The 21,391-nt window shown below is 44.6% G+C and overlaps 1 protein-coding gene across 2 annotated transcripts in view; it reads left to right on the top strand.

The window, feature by feature from the left end:
- Positions 1-21,391, top strand: part of ANKRD11 (ankyrin repeat domain containing 11) — a 134,309-nt gene that overhangs the window by 97,561 nt on the left and 15,357 nt on the right. For both annotated transcript variants that reach the window (XM_058155079.1, XM_058155080.1), the window contains 6 exons: positions 1,598-1,742; positions 6,875-7,013; positions 18,662-18,832; positions 19,095-19,298; positions 20,330-20,472; positions 21,050-21,197. In XM_058155079.1, coding sequence (XP_058011062.1) covers positions 1,656-1,742; positions 6,875-7,013; positions 18,662-18,832; positions 19,095-19,298; positions 20,330-20,472; positions 21,050-21,197 — 892 coding nt within the window. In that variant the 5' untranslated portion in view covers positions 1,598-1,655. The remainder of the gene's footprint in view (positions 1-1,597; positions 1,743-6,874; positions 7,014-18,661; positions 18,833-19,094; positions 19,299-20,329; positions 20,473-21,049; positions 21,198-21,391) is intronic.

The following is a 21,391-nucleotide window of genomic DNA, read 5'->3' on the forward strand; positions in this document are numbered from 1 at the left end:
TGAATTTTATTTTAAAAGAATATATATTGTCTTTTCAACTGACAAATGGCTTTCAAGGCTGATATTAGAAACAAAGGATTATTGGGGATTTATCTACTTAATATTTTAGTGTTGGCTTTAGTGTCCAAGATACTTGTAATTTAGAGCTGTAAATGCTAGAAAAGGTCAGGAACCTGTAAATAGAGCAGGCCAGATATCTGGCTGAATAAAAGAAATTCAGATAACTCGCCCTGCAAGTTAATATGTTACTCACCCATGCTGTAAATGAAATTTCAGCTGCTTTCATTATATTATAGAACATCTTACTGTCACAATTCAGTAAAATAGAAGAAAATTATGGTAATTATAACTTAGTGTGACATCGTTTCCAAGATATGGATTTAGGAATGTTTTGTCTTGAACCCTTATTGTGTGGCTTATTTTGTGCTCAGTCACTGGACCTAGTGCATCAAAGCGGTGAGAAAGCTGTTATGTTTTTCATGGAGCTCTTGCTTTAAAGAGAATCGATTTGAGCCTCTCTCCTTTTTCTTTCCCCACGATGCATGCTGTAAAAAATTCAAGATTCCTTAGAGAAAAGAATGAAATTTTTTTTTACTCACCTCTTTTCCTCCAACCCATCCCTAATTAGTCACGGTACTAGAGTCTCCCTGCTCCTGAACAGCTTCTTTCAGTTGGATTGGAAAGCTTGCTGCATACTTGTAGCCAAATTATGGGATGTGGCAACTCTCCCTGTGTGGTAGGTAGTGAGGGAAAACTTGCTTGGTGCTCTGCCTCCTTTGCTTAAAACAAAACCATCCATGTTGTTGAATTCTATAGTGACTGTAACGTCTGTTGGAGATATGTTACAATGTTTACTACTACTATTACTACTGTTGCTACTATGTGCTTCAAAATTCAGTTGTTTTTTTAATCTTGTAACCAAGCAACTCACAGCATGGGTAACAAAGCTTTGTTGCTGTGCTTGTGAATTGTGTTTCCCCTAGACTTATATATGTGTGTGTTTGTGTGTATGTGTCTGTATGTATGATATGTGTGTGTGTGTGTGTGTGTGTGTGCGCGCACACACACACACACACACACACCTCCCTGAATGGCTTGGGGAAGCCATTTTCTCCATTGTGAGAAAAATGTTAGGTGCTGCCTTTATAGTTTCCCACCTTTGCTTCCTTCTAGCAGCAGTTTGATATCAGAAGCAAATTTTTCTGGCAATTTACCATTTGCTATAAATTGCTTTATATGACACTCCCATGAGCAACAGGAGAATGCAATTTAATTGCATCAGACATATGAACAAGGAATTGCAGTTTGATGGAAAAGTAGGTATATGTTTGCATGTACATGTATGCAGTTTTTTTTTAAAAAAAATAGATTATCCCTCTAAGGAATCCAGAAAAATTGTCCTTCGGACTTGCCTCTCAGGTGGCCTTGGGAACACTGCCTGCATTCCTTCGCACGTGAACTGGAAAGGCTGGTTCCCATCAGGCTCTTGGCTCGTCCAGGTCCAGAGACTCTCGGGTCTTGATTATTGTTAGCGGTCATCTCCTCCCCCGCCCTTTTCTTCCAAGCCATGGCTCACCTGTGTGTTTCTTTCTTGCAGACAGTTGATGATGAAGCGACGGCAGCATAAATGAAGGACAAGTAAGGAAGGCAGAACGATGCCCAAGGGTGGGTGTTCTAAAACACCACAATCGGACGATTTCTCTCTCAGCAACAACATGGTGGAGAAACAAACGGGGAAAAAGGTAATGTGTCTTTTTCACGTTTTCAGTACTTGGGTGCATTTTGTTGGGAGAACCTTCTTCACTTGCTCTCCTCCCCCCACATCCCGGCACCTTCTCCACCTGGCAGCAGCCACTTACCTGCCCACCAGCCTGCTAGTGAGACACCTGGGCCTTGCAGTTTCCTGCCAGTTTCTCCACAGATTTGGTTGTGGGAAGCCAGCAGGAAATTGCCTCCCTAATGGCCACAGGGATTCAGTTAATGACCGCATTCAGGACTGCAGAGATTGCTGTTACTAAGCAATGCAGTCACTCTTTCTGAGCACATCATTTAGCGATGGAAATTTTCCAACAGAAATTCAAGGACGACCTGAATATAGTTGCAAATGATAAAATAGGTGTTGCTGAGGTCTTCATGCAAACAGCTGTTTTTCTTCCCACCAATGCAGTGGAATGTCTTGAAGAAGCAGGTGTGACTTGCAGATTTTAGGAATGCTGGGAATGTAATCTCCAGAATGTGATTTCCGCTGCTTTCCCTTGTTTCCTAGCAGGGTGGGCGTGACAAGACTGATTAAGAATAGATCTTCCACGCTTGCTTACCTTTCCTGTTCTCACACTGTACAAAAGAGCACACGCTGTGTTCACAAAGGGCCGACCAAGGCTGGTGAATTGGCTGCAAGGAGGGGCACCAGCCCATCTCTGCTTTCTAGTCATCTGCACTGCTGTGTGCTGGAACCATGATGGGAGGGAGGAGGAGGAGGAGGAAGGCAGCTGGTTATGAGGCCTTTGCTTCTAGGGATTGCTGTGCGTGCACTTCTGGAGTGCAGCTTTTAATTTGTCTTGTGTTTGTCAACACTTCCCAAAGGCTTCGCTCCGTGTGGCTTTCTCTGCTTGACTCTGCTCCCTTGGGAAGGGCCCAGGAGAATGCACAGGGTTGGGAATCCCATTCCAAGCCTTGGCCAGAAACCAGTGCGAGGCTGGCCTTAAACTCAAAGTGCCTTGTGGGATGAGCAATTGGTGAAGCATGGCTTCCCTTCCAAGCGAGTGGGAGAGAAAATAGTGTGTTTATTATTGACTGAAAATCCATCAGTTCCCTGCAAGTTATCTGGTCTTTTCTCTAGATATTCCTATGTAACATGGCACAGCCACCCAATTGGGAGCTGTTGTCCTTGCAGCAAAAACTTGCCGGATTGTGTGAATTTTGATTTTTGTTTCACATAATTTAACGTATGTATCACTTAGGCTTTGATAAACAAGCTAGTAGGAGAAATATCTGCACAATTTCTCACCACTGCTGTTTCCCATCTGCTTCATTAAATCGCAAAACTGAAATCTTTCTTTGTAATATGAGTTAAAAGGGGTGGAGATGTTGCTAGTTCTCAGTCTCAGAAAGACCGTAGGGCCTTATAATGTGATGGAAGCATTTTGGCCATATTCCAACTTCCATTTCCATCATTTTACATCCACAGTCTGATTAGCTGTAAGGAATCCTGGGGATTGTAGTTCTATAGCAAAGTAAAAGAGCCTGCCTGCCTTCCTTCCTTCCTTCCTTCCTTCCTTCCTTCCTTCCTTCCTTCCTTCCTTCCTTCCTTCCTCCCTCCCTCCCTCCCTCCCTCACTCACTCACTCACTCACTCACTCATGATAATTCTAAACGTCAGTCAGAATTATTTTGGTGGACTCTTCTACTTGGAGCATAACTGGGATTTAAGCTTTCTTTATCTCCTTCTACAGAGTTTTGGGCAATGAGTATATCTGGTTCTTCAGATATAAAATAAAACTTTATAAGGTTGAAGTCCAAAAAAGCTGGACTAGATTATCTGCCATCATGGTTGGGGTCATATTGTGACCTGTTTAATACTGTCCCAAAGGTGTCTGCAGAGTGAATAATTCATCAAAATGATGAAATAGGTGTTTTGTGTAAGCTGTGCCCTTTTGTGTGTGTGTGTGTGTGTGTGTGTGTGTGTGTGTGTGTGTGTGTGTGTTTATCAAACATCACAATGCTGCTGGTGCCTAAAAGTAAACATACAAGCCTTAACCTATTGATGCTGTTTTTCAGATTGTGCTTGTTTTATTCTGTTTTTATTTTACTTTTAATTGTTAGCCATTATTTATTTATTTATTTATTTATTTATTCATTCATTCATTCATTCATTCATTCATTCATTCATTCATTCATTCATTCATTCAATCAGTCAATGAGACTCCCTCTAACATGAGGTTCAATTTACCTATAAAGAATTATTTTTTCTTGCTAGATCTCCCTACTTTTTCCATAAATTATTTAATCTCTGTTCAAAGCCTGCTAAATTAGTGGATGTTACCACGTCTATTATTGAAATATAGATAATACTTTGCCATGCTATCCTTTTAATAATATTTATTTCAAAAGGATACCCTGGCAAACTGCTCACCAGTTTGAAGTTGCTTCCACAAATTATGATTTCATAGAAAATAGAATATGGGATGAGTAATTTTGATTTAAAAAAGGATTCAGTGTAATTTGTTTCCCAAGATATTGAGAGCACGAGAAATTCTCACTCACTGAAGGCTGTTTTTAAACAACAGCAGTATGGGGATTGTAATTTTGGATATGTATATTTAGCACAACTGTTCTTGTTACTGGCATTCTGTGATTCTTAGTCTGGAGCTTTTTAAAAGTGTTATTAATTTATGAAATAATGGCTTCAGGTATTTAATCAAAACTCCTGCTTTTTTTAAGGTATATATGCCCATCCTTACATACCATCTGGGCGTTAATGACATATCAGTCTCTATTCTAAGGCAGTGTAGAAGTATTTTTAAATCAGCTGATTGGGTCATCTAACACTCAAGTAGTGAATAGTTCCTGAGGATAACTAATAGTTATTGGGCACTCTGCTTCTGCTTCTGAAACGTTTTGTATTGTAGCATTTATCCCTAATGTGTTTCTGAAGGTGTTGACTTAAGTATTTGAGTCACAAGTTTTCTTTTAAAAAAACAACATCTTCAGGTAACTGATCTAGATACCTAGTTCATTATACAAGATGTCTCTAACCTAATGAGGTTTGTAAACTCTTTTTAAGGCCTTCCAAAATAGCAACCTGCTTGCAATCCAGAGTGAGTCAATAAATCAGGATTAAAAAACACACACAAGCATTTTTAATGTGCTTAGTTCAATCTGTTCTCTACAATGGAATGTGCTGATTTTAACCCTGGATAATGGACGTATTTCTAATTGCACTTCCCATGATGCAAAAATTGGTGTATACTGTTATTGGAAGAATACAACTCTTTAACTTTGTTCCATTGCTACTAATGTTGATGGGATTTCATCTAAGGGAGAGTCTTTTTGTCGACCTGGCAGTGGGCCACACAGATTCTCTCTGGATCAGAGAGCTGGTACGTAGCCTGCAAGCCCAGCACTCCAGGGGCTCTTCAGTGGTCGCCCCATTACCGGAACCGCCAGGAATTCCGCCTTGACAGCACGAAGCAGAAGCGGCTTATTTTCCCAAACATTTTAATAAGCCTGTTGATTTTTTTAAAAAATGCTTCTTTTTTAAATAGTTGTTTCATTTTATTGTAGCTTTTTTGTATCAATATTATGCATGTTAGTGATAGTGTTTGAATATTTTTGTTTTAGAAATTCCTCTGAATGTAGTTTGTTGTAAGCTGCTCTGAGAAAACATGGCTTTAAACAAAACAACTAATTTAAAAGCAATTCCTGTTCAAGCCCACTTCATCTCTGCAAGGATCCCGCTAAAAAGCCTGAAGGCCCAGTGCAGACTGTCCACTTCAGCTATTTCTGTTTCTTGTATAACCACTTAGAACCTCCTGTTTATTTTGAATTTGTGTAAAATGTAGTTGGAATAGTTGGCCAGTAGTTACATTGCTGAACACAAGCCTTGATATAGAAAACATGTAATAAGTGCACCTGATCATCAGACAGTTTTCAAAACATCCTCAATCCACAGCAAGGAACAGGGCAGCTATGCAGTCTCCAACATCCCCCCTAAAGCCATAGAGAATCAGTACAGGTAACGCTGGGCAGTTGTGCACATGCAAACCTCAACGTACACGTAAAACTTATTTTTTAAAAGCATATCCCCTTTCTTTTTTGTTACTTTAGACATGCACAGATGGGCTGTTGTGCAGGCATAGATATCATTTTAAAGGTTACCATTAGATCAGGGGTGTCAAACTTGATTTCATTGAGGGCCACATCAGGGTTTCGTTTGACTTCAGGGGGGCCGGGGGGGGCGTGCCCAGTTAAATGACACTCATGTTGGGGACACCTGTGGCAATCTGAGTGCTCTGCCAGCACTCAGCTCTGAGCTGAGCTCTGTTTCTGGCTGCGATGGCCTCCTGCAACCCTCTGCCAGAGAAGACAGAGCTCAGGAGAGCCTGTTTTCGCTGGCAGAGGCACTGTGGGCTAGTCCCTCTCAGTTTCCAGGGTGGCCCCCGTGGGCTGAATCCGGCCCATGGGCCTTGAGTTTGACACCCCTGCATTAGATCATCTGCACAGAGTCCTTCTTTTTGCTTCCGTTTCTTCTCCTTCGGTGGTGCCGCATCTTGATAGCCCCGGGGTGCAGAGCTGCAGGTGGTCTGTGGGCAGCACTGTGGTGCGCTCCAAAGGCCCCTCCTCTGAGATAGCAAACGAGCTGCCCAGAGACACCTATGTGAGCCATATTGTGCAGGTGGGGAAACTCCCTCCATCTGGAGGAGGAGGAGGGGAGGGAATAGCACAAGCAACAAGCAACAAGCACAGTGCAGGCAACAAACAACAAACAACAAACAAACAAACAACAAGCAACAAACACAGTGCAGGCAACCTCTACCAAACAAGGGGGCCGTTTAGCCCCTTGCTTCCCATGCATTCAAAGCATCACAGTTCTGTCTGTGCTTTTATGCAGCAAACAGAAGCCCCATGGTTAACCCTATCGGCTTGGCCCAATCGCCATCATTTTGAGACCATTTTGCAAAGGTTAAAAAAATATCACAAAGTGGCACTTTAAAGAAAGAGGTTTGACAGCCGTCTTTGCAACTGCCGTGAACTTGCAGACAAGTTATTTTTTGCGGACAGTAGCTTGATAGCAACTTTGCTTAAGAAAGTCAACCTTGCTGTTGGCAAATATGAGGGCTTTTGTGAAAATCCTAATTTTCCTGTCTCTTTTCTAGGATAAAGATAAAGTTTCTCTAACCAAGACTCCAAAATTGGACCGGAGTGATGGTGGCAAAGAAGTGAAGGAGAGAGCTACAAAACGGAAATTACCTTTCACCGTTGGAACAAATGGAGATCAAAAAGATTCAGATACAGGCAAGAATATACAATATTATATTATTTAAAACTGGTCTCAAAATTGAGTGGCTTTGGACAAAGGTCAAGTCTCTAAAAAGGATGTGGAAAAGCCACATTTAACAGCAAATCTGCACCCATTTTGATAGGCACTTATTCTTGATGCTTACTCTCTGAATTCTTTACTTCTCTTTTTTGGTATTTTTCTAGTCTGTCAATTTGTATCTTTTCAGGAGTGCCAAAAAATTAAGCTATGCCGTTTTTGAGATAAAATGTATAATCATCAGATTATCGTTTTACAAGCATAATTTCTCTGCCACCTACTTTTAGCCCTTTGTGCTGAATAGTCAGACATAAATGGTGAAACGAGGGCGGTGTGTAGATTGTCACCTGTTTTATTCTGTTATACGCTGAGAAGCCACAGTTGGCCTGAGCACCGTTCAGTAGCTAAATGTGTCCCACAGGTGGCAGTTTGACTTCCCATAATGCACCCCCTTAATTGGAATTTAGCCGCCTGCCTCTGCATTGCCAAAGCTCTGCCCTCTCCCTGGTGCAAAATGTGCTGTTAAGGCTATCAAAAGTGAGAGTTGAAAGATTTCACTGGTTGGTGTTTTGGTTTGGTTTTCCTCTGGATCCTTAATAACCAGAACATCCCCTTGTACTAAGAGGGAAGAGCCTTTTCCCCCCTTAATTCCAGTGGTTTAGGAAGCCGTGGAAATGGCAGCCAGATCTGTGGTAAAATAGAAGAACAAATGGATATGAAGTTTGAGGATAGTAACCCAGTGCCTGGTTTGGTGTGGATAGAGAATTACTGTGAGGTTGCCTAAGAATCCAGCTACATTCAGCATCTTTTTCATTGTGTAATTAGTTGGAAGGTTGTCATCGCGCAGGAAACCCCATGATCTTTAAATATGAACCCAAATCATAAACTGCTTGTGGTTTTAGGTAATGGTATGAAATGGGAACAGGGCTTTCTATTATCATTCTAATAGTTCTAATACTCACGCGGGTCAAGACATTAGTAGTAAGAGGTACTGGCAAGAAGGTACGAAAGAGAATTTCTCTTTCCTGACCTCCAAGTATTGCACTTCTTAGGTTACTATGCTTTTACACTTCCCAGCAGTCTTCAAAATTGCCTAGAAATAACTGGCTTATTTTTCCTCCCATTCTCTGCAAGCTTATTCTGCATATGATTATATCTGCTACATCCAGGACAGAATGAAACAAAAAAATAATCAGAGGTTGGGAACATATTTTAGAAATTCTGTTACTACTGCAGCCTTCAGCAACTCTTCTGCTTGTACTGAAGAGAAGGCCTGGAGCTCTTCCAGGTCCACCATGGGTGCTCTTTGTGCTTTAAATCCGGTAAGGGAGAGATGTTATCAGCAGAAGGAGGCAGCCCTGCCTTTGAGGAGAGCCGGCAGGCAGGTGGGCGGCTGGGTGGGGAGGCGACCTCCGCAGCCGTTCTTCAGCAGAAGCAGCTTCTTCCCCAGATTCAGCATCTACTCTGGTGGGCTGCTGCTTTACTTGGCTTCTGGCTGAGTCAGAGAGCTGCCCAGAAGATGCCAGAAAACTCTGGCTTGATTCATGGGCTTTCTTCCTGTAAAGGCGTATCATGTCCTGCGGTTTGCTTGTTTTTTGCTCTCTTGTTTTGGGAAGGCTTGCAGATGGCTGACAGACTCCTCAAGTTAGGCCTTTGAAGCACTGAGACACCTCAAGTGGCGGTGCTGTTCAGGCCACTGGAGAAGGTGACCATGGTTTGGGGGGGGGGGCAATGTTCAAATTGGAAGCGGGCAATGGTGCTTTAGATCCAGCATAGGGTCCCACTCTCCGCAATGGCTGGTTTCTCTTCAAGACGCCGTGCCTTTTCCTGGGCTGGCACAGCTGTGACAGATCATCATCCTCTGTTATCAGCTTCTTAAGGCCTCAACTCAATTGATTTCTAGACCTGCCTGGCTTGTGGACCATGTCATGTGAACCCCCAAAAAATAACTGTGTTTGTAATTGGGTGATGACACGCACATCTCGAAGTGTCTCCTGTTTGGGAAGAAGGGCCTTTTGCCCCAATATATTCTGTAGTCTTAAAGCTGAGGCTAGCTGGCCGTACCGTCATCTTTCACAGCTATGAGGGCAGTAGCCAGAGCTTGTCCAAAAATTGCTGCTCAGTTCGAATTTTTAATGTAATAAAGCCAGAAAGGGACGTTAATTTGGGAACGACCCCATTCACTTATTTAATTATTTTCTGTTTATCTGAGTTCTACCTACTCTTTTGTCACCACCTCTCCTTACACACACACACACCAATTGTTATACCATTCAAAAGCTACATTTGGCCCAAGCCTCGAGAAAAGTTATGCACTCTAAATCCAACAAAACTTAGTAGATTTCCTGAATGAATGAGAAAAGCTGGAGTTGTGGAGCAGCAAATGTTTTTTTTCCTAGATGCCTTAGAAGTAGGATATGTGTGCCTTAGAAATACGTTCTGCTTGCAATGTAAAAGCTCTTTTCAGAAACGCCAGGGAGGAAATGACATGTTCTGCTGGTGATTTGCAGAATGCGCCGTCTCTATTTTCGTTCCACCTTTGCTTCAGAAGGACAAAAGCGTCATGTTATGTCCACAGGATGACTAGCAAAAGCTAAAATGTTGTTTTTAATTTCTCCTAAAATGGAAAGCACCAAGGAATTCAGCCTGGGCTGGCTAGGAAGATTATTACACCTAGTTAACACTATGAAAACTCCTTAGTTTTCAACTAATAAAATGGAGGCATTTCAACTTTATGATGTCCTTTTGCTTTCCAGAATGTCTAGAAACTGCCAATGCATACATAAAGCATCAGTTCAACAGTCTGTTGAAGGTGGGGGGGGGACCCTTTTTCCCTATTTGGAAATCAAATCTAGGGACTTCAAAAGAATATCCGAGAGGAAGGGCATTCTGGGTGCCAGCCTTAAGGGCTCTTCAAGGACCCTTGTTTTCTCCCGCTGCTCCCCCAAAAAGGAAGGCTTGGCTGGGCAGGAAGCATCACCTCTGTTCTGACCGCCCCGGGGTTTCTCCCCCACTTGGCCAGCTTGCTCAGCCTTTCTACCACCTTCCCTGCCTTGTTGAGCTCTGGCCTCCCTGGCTAGTGCCATTCCTGGGTTCCTCTCACCTGATCTTTACACCCCTTTCTCCTTCACCTGGAACTGGGAGGGAAGTGAGCCCAGGAGAATATTCCTTGTTTAAGGAAGGCAGCGAGGGCTGGCCAGATGGCATAAATGAATGGAGAGGTTATGATAACTGTAGGAGCCGCCTAGCCAAAACTGTTGTCCTGCTCACCAAAAAGGGTTTATTCTAAATTTATTTTCCAGAGCGATGGGGGGTTGCTGATCATTATTACACTGGAAGAATATAAAAAGCTGTTTTGAAAGTTAACTTAAAAACTTAAAAGAAATAGCAAAAGCTAAAAGCCGGGAAGAATTTCATTTGCTAATGAGTGTGTTATAGTCATTGCTTTGCTACTAAATATCCAGGCTATTTTTTTCTAGTGTGTTTACCTCTTACTTTCCATATCGATTATTATTGGTGACCTCTTAGAAATCGCCTGTTTCTGTTTGTGTCAAGCCAGAGTTCAGCTTCGGCATTCTTAAGTGTCGGCCACTCTTGAGAATTTGTCAAGATGGAAAAAGGGAAATGCATACCAAGCCCATCCTCTGGGTGTAGGAGGGGGCTCCCTATCCCAAAGGAAGAAAGGCCAGCCTCTGCCTTCCCTTGAGCAGGCCTTCCGGGGAGGGCTGGGGCGCCTGGGGCCTTTTCCCTCAGGGCAGAGAAGGAAATGCTCTCCAGGGCAGGTCTGGGGAAGTCAGAGTGGGCTATTTTGGAGCAGAGCGGAATGCAGCACTTGTTCTCCAGCACCAGATTTTACAGTCAGTGACCCTAGGTAAGATCTGGAGCAAAATCTGGAGCAAAAACTCTGGAGGAGGAAACCGTCAGAAAGCAAAATAGTAGGTGGCAGCCTGGCCAACGGCTGGCCGTGCTTAGTTAGAGGTTGATCATTAACCTTCCTTTTCAAGTGTCCTTCCAGCAGCTGCAGATTCCACCCAGGCCTTAAGCTGCTCTCTTTGAAACTGCCCAGCTGCTCTCCCCACCCCCTTCACCCTTTAGCCTGTATTCTGCAGCTTCTCTGTTGATTCCTGTCTCAAGCTGAACGTTTGCCAAAGGGGCCGGGGTCTGGCTGCGAGATAGCGGTGTTGTCTGGGACAATATAGCTGACTCAAGAATAATATTCAGTGTGTGCTTTTGAAAAGTCAAGAGTTGTGCCTGGGACTAAATTGAACGTGCAATGAGAGAGGAGGTGGGGAAAAACAGGCTCAAGCTTGTCCTTCACAGATGGACAGTGATGGATAAGCTTCCATCACTGAGGCCGCCTAGCTCTGGGAAAGAAGGAGGGGAATCAACACGGGTCAACCACAACCTGCCATGGCCAACTCACCTTGGAACAACTCGCTACGGGACATCGAAGAAAATAGTCAAATAGAATCATTGAAGGATGCCAAAGGAGAACAAAATAAAATGTGAATGACAAAAATTAAAATTATTTTTAAAATTATTTTAAATAATTAAATTTGATTGTTGAATTGTCCTGCAATGAGTTGTCCCGTGGCGAGCTGGCCATGGTTAATCGACCATGGTGAGTTGTCCCATTCTGATCAACATGTACCTGGCCTGTTCTGCTTTGGGGGGTGGGATGGGGCTTAACTTGGTTTGTTTCTCAACCAAGGTTTGTAATTTGGGAGGGTTGAGATGGTAACTATGTCTATAATTGCTGCAGATAAGATTGGAGGTTGCTTTTTTAGATAGCTTTTCTTTCATCTTTTGCTGCCTTTCATTTTGTATATATTTTTCTATTGCCTATCTTTTATAGTTTTGTAATTTTGTGTAAAATTCTCTCTTAATAAAAAAAATTATATTTAAAAACATGGTTTGCTTCTGTTAGATAGCTAACTGTTTGGGAAAATGTATGTACTATACCAGTAGTGAAATCAATTTTTTTTTTACTACCGGTTCTGTGGGCGTGGCTTGGTGGACATGGTATGGCTTGGTGGGCGTGGCAGGGGAAGGATACTGCAAAATCCCCATTCCCTTCCCACTCCAGGGGAAGGATACTGCAAAATCCCCATTCTCTCCCCACTCCTGGGGGAAGGATATTGCAAAATCTCCATTCCCACTCTACTCTGGGGCCAGCCAGAGATGGTTTTTGCCGGTTCTCTGAACTACTCAAAATTTCCGCAACCGGTTCTCCAGAACCTGTCAGAACCTGCTGGATTTCACCCCTGTATTATACTGAAAAGTGGCTTAAAATCTCGATAACTAAGAAGGAGCCTCCTTCCTCTGATAGTCTCTATGTGGAAGCCTTCCACCCTGTGAAGCAGCTTCAGACTCCAGCTGCCTTTACTGTACAGGAGGTATTTTAAAATCCGGCTTGGTATCCTTGGGGAAACGTCGGGCAAAGCCGGAGCTGACTCCCTTACAAAGGGCAAGTTTGAATGCAAAATGGCATTTTATATTACAGAATTTGAGAGTGGCAAAGAACGAAGCTTCCAACTCCAGATGGTAAGAGAAATAGTCTTGCTTCTTTCAGTCTTCAGTGCTGCTGGAGTAGCAAGCATGATCAGAAGTAAAACAGGCTTGACGATTCTGCTATGTAGGTAGCCCAGAATTGCTCCAGTTTGGTGCTGTTCTAACCCCCCTCCCGCCCCAGAAGGGAGCATCACGAAAAAGGGGGTGAATAAGCGTACATACATACATACACACATACACACATACATCATGCATTTCTTGGTCCTTTCAAATAATAATAATTAAATGCCTCTTCTAGCCTAAAAGCCTTAGAAATCCATGATTACAGTTACTTTTACAATTAGAAAATTTGTGTGTGCTTGGTTTTTTCCTCTAAAAGCAAGGAGTATATGTGACTATTACATTTGAGAACTTCCCAAGAAATTCTGATGAGACAGAAGCCGAATATATGCAATCTAGAACATTAGTTCTCTGCGACAGGTTTTAAAAATACTTCAATGTATTAGGAGCAGAGACCTGAAGGAAAGATTTTCAGATATTCACATTGGTACATAATGCGTGGAAAAATACTCTGTCTAGTTGCAAGAGGAACTTGTGTGCCTTCTGGGTGGAAAGATAGGCTATAAATGGAATAATGATGAAGAATAATTAAGTGCATGGGAACTTATTTCTTCCAGGCCACACAAGCTCATAAAAAGATAATCAAAGCTGACGACGATATTGTTATGCCATGCCTCCCCTGAGCTACCCCCACCGAAAGTGAGGTCACGTCTTCATGGCCTCGTCTACCACCCGGCACCCTCAGGTGTAGAGCTACCATACCCAAGCAAGAATATATTGAAGTGTTGCTTTGGAAGAAGGAGGCCATATTGGAGACAATTAGGTTTACTCATCTGAGCAGGCCTTGGTGGTCCTCCATGCTGATCGCTGCCTGCATTTCTGTTACTAATTAGTAAGTTTGCAATGCTTGATGAATGAGAGGGATTCTCATCTCCTTTGACTGCAGTTCCCCCCCAAAGCTGTTCAGGCTGGCACCTGAAGGGGAAGGGTATTTTTGTTTCCATCTGTGTTTTTACTGATAGTCGTGAGCTGCCTAGAATCATTATACAAGATAGGTGGCTGTATAAGTTCTGTCAGCAAGCAAGCATTTTTGGCTTGTTGATTATAGGTTGAACTGGTTCTATGGGAAGAAGTTTATTAGTCATTAGCTGGTTAATTGTGTGGAGAATCACGAGAAGCAGGTTGCTGGCTGGTTGAGAAATGTTTTGGTGTTCAGGAGTCTCACTTGTGTGTTTTTGTTGCTGACTTCAGTGTCGTCCACGCAGTCATTGACTCAGGTGGGACTGTCCTGCCCAGCCCTTTCTTCATTGTGCTTGGCTTTAAAAAAGTAAAAAGAAAAAAAAAAGTTAAAAGTTGGTTCTTACCCGGCAACCAGAGAGAAATAATTGAATATTTGAGACTCCCCTTTTTAAGCCACACCCCATGATGCTAACTGAGTACTTAAGACCAGGCTCCATCACCCACAGACACCAGGGCACAAATTATCCTGCCCTCCCTGGGCACGGTGGCACTGAACCTGGCCGTGGGAGGGAAAAGCTGCCTGCTCACCAGAGTCCCAGTGGCTTCCTTTTTGAAGTCTGAGAGGAGGAACCAGAAAGTGTCTGATGGTGCTGATGGTTGTGGTTGTGATGGTGATGATGATGCTGTCATTAACATGGCCTCTTCTTTGTTAATAGTTGCTCTTGTGAAGAACGTTGACTATTTCTCACTTTTGGAAAGGGATCAAAAATGATTTTTGTTTTTATTTCCTAATGGGCAACAGGAGGCCTAAGAAAAACGTTTCAGATTTTCTGGCAATGGGTGAATTTGTAGGAGCCTGAGCACGGATAGGAAACATTCCACAAAGCAATTGAATGACCACGTTTCTGCTTTTATTTCAGCCATGACAAATAGTCCAGATTTTGAAAAGCGTATCCCAGCGTTCAGAATAGTTTCAGGCAGCGTTTCTTCAAGGAATGTCTTTGTCTCCACCACATAGAACACTTGTTGTTCCATACCGTTGGTGGATGAAACCAGGGTCCTGATGTTGTTTCATATCCCAGAGAAGTAATTTTTCAGCTGCAAGATCAGAGCAATATTTGGTCAACCACTTTTACATCCGTTCATCGTCACCTCTAGTCGTCAATGCTTGAATCCCCTTGAAATTATTGCTGCTTATGTTTAAAGCAGCTGGTTTGGTTTTCTTGAAACAAAATATGAAGAGCCTTTTAATGAGAATGAAATGGGGCACCCTAGGAAAACTGTCCTGCTGAGAAATCCATTAGAAGCTGTGGCGTTGGGCTCGCTTCTTCTCTGGGCCTTAAACTGAATGGCCCGGGAGCTTTAGGCCCTGTGTTTAAATAATATCACTTTCGTAGTCTGCCTATGCAAAGCATGCAGCCGCCTTATATTATTTAATGGGAGTGTTTGTGTGTGTTTTGTTTGCGTTAGGATTTGCTACCGTGTCTTGTTTTTTTCTGGAGAGAAACCGCCCACTTTCACTCTGCCCCGTTTCAGTGTTTTGGCCCTCGCTCCGGTCCCCACGCTGGATTTCGTGTATTCTGCTGCCTTCGTCCTGGTCGTGCTACTGTTTCTCCCCACCCCCACCCCCCTTCTTTCCTTCCTTGGTGTTGCTTGAATTATGTGGTCTTCTTTGCTGCTTTACGCTAAGAATCTTGCTGCATTTCCTCCCATTCTAAATCTGGGTCTTTTGCCTACTCTTGGTGGATGCCTTGTGTTTTCTTCAGCAACCTCATTCAGCAAACTCTCGGGACTCTCCCCTGGCCCCTTGCAGTATCCACAGCTGCCTAGAACAAGCTACAGTATAGGATTCCTCCTTCCAGGCCTGGCTCGGTTTGAGCAAAGCCCAAACATCTGCACCGATGTCGTGCCATTGTTTGGCATTTTGGGGTGCGCCAGAGTCTCTGGTAGAAGAGCTACTCTGCACGTGAAGCCAGCTGGGTCCTTCCTCCCAGGGACATTTTATCCTTTCTCCCTTGTTCTGTGTATCATTCTGGTTTCTTTTTATTGATCTTGGTTTGGCTGTGTATCTAGAAATTTGTTTTCCTGAAAACGAGAGCCTTAAGGCCAAGAGGGGAACCTTTCTGGATACCCCAGGGAAGAAGCGGATTTGGGAGATCAGCGGCCTGCATTTCTGATGTCGCCTTTCGCCCTTTTGCACATCATGAGGTGCTTCGTTGTTCTTAAATCTTCTGTGCTACTAGAGAAATCGGAGGGCTGCCTTTTCCCTGGCGTAGCTCTTTCTTCCTGTCTTGACTTGCTCTCTGCCATTAGCCTCCTTGCTTGAGGCCTGGGACTAACTTCACATTAAACACAAAAGAGAATATTTGGGGCCGGTTGAAAGATACCTTCAAATCTCTCCTGCTAGAGTTACAATCACCAGAGAGGGCTGTTCCACATTAAAGTTTAATTTAACTTAGTGTGAAGCATCTAAGGTATGTGGCTTCAAGACTCCCTTTTGCCTGGACCTTGTCTTTTTTTTTTTAAAGAGCAGCTTACTAAGCCTTAGTGCTGTCACGAGAGCAGGTTTCATATTTTCAACTCTTCAAGGCCTAGTGGGGCAGGCCAGGGAAGGGAGAGCAGCCGTGGCGGAGGAATGCCTTCCCTGCTGCCCTGATCCTAGGCGGTTGGTTCGTGCCTGGATTGTTCCAGGAAATGCCTGCAGAGGGGTGGCTCTGACGATCATACTTTGGGTGGGGTATGCACAGCCCCACCTGCCCCTGCATGCTGGCACCTTTAGGGCAGGCCGGACAAAAGCTTGACAAGGGGAGCTGAGGAGCCAGGGGATGGGAGGGCTTCATTCACACCGCAGGACGTTAAGCAGCTCAGGCCTCCTTAGCAGGGTTTCCAGTTGGGAAAAGCAGGATATGCTTTGGAGGAGGAGTTTCTGAGAAAAGACGCTTAGCTTCATTTGGGTTCTAAGGTCTGAGGACGCTATGAGGGGCCTTTCTCGGAGCCGCCGGCCCCCCCCCCCAATAACATAACCTAGTGCAGCCGTAGCTGATGGGCGGAGATTTATTTCTGAAGAGGAATTTTCTGGATACGTAACTTCCATACATATGGATGACATTCTAGTAATGCAGTTAGTGTGATCCAGTTGGAATAAATTGTCCCGGCTGTTGGCTTATGAAAATGAATTCCAAGTCAACTTTGAACTAATTTTTTACTTCAGAAATTTCTGCACTTCTGGAATCAGCAGAGAGGATGTCAGCAACCCAAACTTTGTTGAGAGAGTTTTTAGCGCTCGCTATTTTGTTGTTCTTGGCAAAAACTGATTCTGATTCAAGGAGGCCTGCTCAGGCTCTTGCGTAGAGGTTGGAGGAACAAGCTTTGGTCACCTAGCAAGGCAGGGGAGGGGGAGGCTTTGCCCACCGCCCAGTTTCCTGCTCCCCTCCCCCAGCTGACGTGTGTCTTGGTTTCTGAAATCTGACCCAGCAGGAGGAGGAGGAGGGCCTCTGCTCTTCCCACTCCCTCCTTTCTCCTTCCTGTTTACATACAGCCTTGGGGCTTACAGTTACACTCGGTTGACTTGGCCAAAACTTCCCCTGGGCAGCAGGCTTAACCCCTTGACTCCAGGCAGGGCAGAGGATCCGCTTCTTGTGTGTGGGTTCCACTTACCTTTGCTACTGGTGAAGGAGGAGAGGCGGGGGAGGGGGAGAGAGGGCAGCCCCAGTCGTCTTTGACGGTTTTGAATCACATTCTGTGGTTGTGTGTCAGGGGTGGCTTTTCCCAGAAGTCCAGGACCTGGTTGGAGAGAAGAAGCTGCCCTGAAAGGGGCCTGCTCTCTCTCTCTCTCTCTCTCTCCATTGATTTTCTCCTCCGACCCCTGTCCGGGCTATATCAGGTTAATGAACTTTGGTCCTCGCTTGCAGCTGAGACACAACAGTCTGTTCTCTTGATTCCGAAGGCTCTCCCAGCCCCCCATAGGGAGTTCAACAACGTAATTTGTAACCCGAGAATATGTGCTGGCCTCTTTTTCTTTGCCTGTAGAATGAGCAATTATTTATTCACTTCCTAGCATTCCGGATTTACATGGCATCCCATGTGGGGGAAATTCCACATTACTAGCCCTGAATTTCAGTATTAAGTTTCTGGGGGAAAGTGTCTTTCCCATTCTCCCCGCTAAAGAACTGTTTCAAATGCTGTCAGAATAGTTTTGGAGCTATACACAGCTTCTGTAATATCAAATATTGTCTCCTTGGCATCTTCTGACTCCCCTCAAAATGCATCACAATATGCAGTGCAGCATAGAGCCCTTTGCTTTTCTTATTCGTTTTTAGTTTGAGTATTCCCTGGTTTGTGCATATTTCTGCCCCTCTGTGAGAACTCCCGTAGGCTGGCTGGTGGCTGTAGGAGAATGCCTCAATTGTGGAGCACTTTCCCCTCTTCACCAGGATGAGGCCCCTGGTGAATGTGGGAATGAAAGGGAGTCTTTTGCCATCGTCTGTGCCAGAGCCTTGGGATCCTCTCTTATCCGCCAGGATTTCCATTCTTTGAAACGGCTGCCAATTCTGACCGAGGTCTTGAGGTGGGAGTCTGCCGGCTTTCCTCCCTGGTTGAAAGAGATCTTTTCTGCCTTCTGGATCGGGGAATCTGTAGATTTCACAGATGGTGAGAGCGGAATGCCCCCTGCCAATGGTATGAAGTCATGGGGCTTGGCAGGCGGTTCCCTTTTTCTGTTATGGTTTTGGTTGAAAGTCAGACCCTCAGAATTCACTGGGCACTAAACTATTTTCTGAGAGAAAATGTCTGCAGTTTTATTTGAGTAGGAAAATCTGCCCCTGTACCCGGACCATATTGGTCTTTCAGAGCAGAAGAGAGAGGTCAGGGCCCTCAGACAAAGCTGCGCCTGCTCAAATCTAGCAATTGTGTGTGTGTGAATGCGCTCACTCAAGAGAATCTGCTTCCTACCTTGAAACCAGTAGCTCTTGGTCCTACTTGCAGAAGTCCTAATGGAAACTTCCCTGCTGAAGGCCAAAGAAAAAAGTCAGATCCTTTGGGCAGAAACGTGAGAACTGGGCCAATGCCTGTTTTTTGTGTCTCTTTGGCCTCACAGAAAAGCAAGGTCCTGAGCGGAAGAGGAGCAAAAAGGAACCGGCAGCTCGCAAGCCCAGCCTGCTCTTCGGAATGGGGCTTTCGGGGATTCGGGCAGGCTACCCGCTCTCCGAGCGCCAGCAGGTGGCCCTCCTCATGCAGATGACAGCAGAAGAATCTGCCAACAGTCCAGGTGGGCACAGGATCCCCAGAACCCCTTGACAAAGGTTGGAAGTGGGCAGAGCTTGTGCTGGCACCGGAGGAGTGGAGGCGCCTCCTCATTCTGCTGTCCGAGATGCTTCCTATAGTTGTTGCCTCATCCTGGCAACTACTTTACTCTCTGCCCTTCCTCCCCCACATCCTTCAGTCTGCCTGTAATTCTTGTGCACAGCTCCCTCTAAAGGCCTTAACCAAGCTCCTCTTTGTGTTTCTCTCCCTCCCCACCCCCCCAACAGTGGATACAACACCAAAGCACCCCTCTCAGTCTGCAGTTTGTCCGAAGGGAACTCCTAATTCTGCCTCCAAAACCAAAGATAAAGTGAACAAGAGAAATGAACGCGGAGAAACCCGGCTGCATCGGGCAGCTATCCGGGGAGACGCCCGGCGTGTCAAGGAGCTGATCATCGAGGGCGCCGATGTCAACGTAAAAGACTTTGCAGGTAACCGCTCTGGATTAGCTACCCAAAAGCAGACAAGGCATGGCAAGGAATGCAAAGGGTTTATTAGCCTTTGGATTGAACTACAAAATTAGGAGAACACAACAGCTTGCTCAGAATAAGCGAGGTAAATTCTAGACCAAAATCCATGTATCTTGTGTAGTTATCCCCCACAACATTATTCTTATAGAGTGGGAGAGGGAGGAGGAAGAGGAAGATATATGAACATTTCTCAATAACATTTACTCTTCATTTTAAATTTTTACATATTCAGAGTTGTAACTGTCTAGTAAAACAATAACATTTTAATCAGATTAACAGAGTTGGAAGTGACCTTATAGGTCATCTAGTCCAACCCCCCGCCTAAGCAGGAGACCCTACACCATTTCTGACAAATGGCGGTCCAATCTTTTCTTGAAAACCTCAGCGATGAAGCTCTCACAACTTCCGAAGGCAACTTCTGTTCCACTGGCTGATTCCATTGGTTGATCCTCTGAGCTAGTTTTGTTTAGCTTCTTTCTGGCAGAGTTACCTCCATCTCCCTCCCTCAACCTCACAAACACACGTTGCACTCGTCACTCATTGCATTCCAGGACCTAAACCCAAGTTTCCTTGGGCAGCATTTTCCATCTGGGCCTTTACACGCAGGGCCGTTGAGTCGTGAGCCACTCCAGAAATCCTTATTTTTCTCTCTTAACACCTTTTCAAAACTACACCCAAGCAGAAGTAGGCAGACATATTCTTCTAATCCTTGCAAAAGTTTAACAAAAATAAATGTACATTTTTAATTCACTAAATTTCTGTTGCCTTCCATTCTCCTGGGTACCAACCAGCTGTGTTACATATATTAGTAACCCAAAAGCCAAGGTGGGCTAACTAATAGACAGTTATCCAGCTTCTCCAGATTTAACCCAGTGCAGATTAGCAACTCTTTCCCCCAGGGAAGCTGCCCCAATCAATTGATGCATTGTGTGGGAGAGAACGGCTCATGGGTCTACGTGTCCCATACATGTGACTGATACATACTTTTGCAGGCTGGACTGCTTTGCACGAGGCATGCAACCGAGGTTACTATGATGTTGCGAAACAGCTGCTTGCTGCAGGAGCCGAGGTCAATACCAAGGGTTTGGACGATGACACTCCCCTGCACGATGCAGCCAGCAATGGACACTACAAGGTCAGCTCTTGCTTTCATTGATGGGCAGGTTCTTCCTCTTTTTCAGGTTGTCCCATGCTAACAACAGAAAGGGTAGATTTCCAGCTTGTGGCTTCCCAGCTGTTTGCTGCTTAAAAACTCCAACAACCCCCCCCCCATGACTTGCGATAATGTGATTCTCTGCTCCTGTCTTACTGATCCTCCCCTCCCCAATATGCCATAGTGCCCTTATTTCTAGGTCCTTGGAGCACAACTGCCTTTTGCTCTTCTGAAGATGAAGGCAGAGCAGCTGGATCAGGGGACAAAGAGTGTAAGCATAAAGGAGGCTTTGACACAGAATCAGACTGAGGCTCCCCGTAGCCTGGGACGGGCCACGCTGAATGGCAGTGGCCTCCAAAGACTTTCCTTCACAAAGGAGGAGCTGAGGGCATAAGTGAAGTATTGAAAGGTGACCTGCATTCTGCAGACTTCAAGTTACATTAATACAAGCTGGTAGGGACACATTTGTGTAGATGATCCGGCTTGAAGTTGACCTTAATTTATTTTGTTTAACCTTCTCTCGGAGAATAGCACCTGACTGAAAATTTTGTTTCGTTAGGTGGTGAAATTGTTGTTACATTATGGAGGAAACCCTCAACAACTTAACAGGAGGGGAGAGACTCCGTTAAAAGTAGCAAATTCCCCCACCATGGTGAATTTGCTCTTGGGAAAGGCCACGTATCCTTCCAGTGAAGAGAGCTCCACAGGTAAGAGGTGGCAGGTGGGGTGAAAACCCATTACATCTGTGGGGGATGCAGGGATATAAATAGGTATGGGGAAGCATTGTGGTTTGGTGGAATGTAACAGAACCTGTGTGATTGATCAAAATGTCGTTCGGCCTCCACTGACCAGTATTGCCCTCAGGACTAGTGTCTGTTTGCTGTTGATCCCGGGATGTGAA

This window comes from Ahaetulla prasina, chromosome 12 (genome assembly GCF_028640845.1).
Source record: "Ahaetulla prasina isolate Xishuangbanna chromosome 12, ASM2864084v1, whole genome shotgun sequence".
Taxonomy (NCBI): Eukaryota; Metazoa; Chordata; class Lepidosauria; order Squamata; family Colubridae; genus Ahaetulla; species Ahaetulla prasina.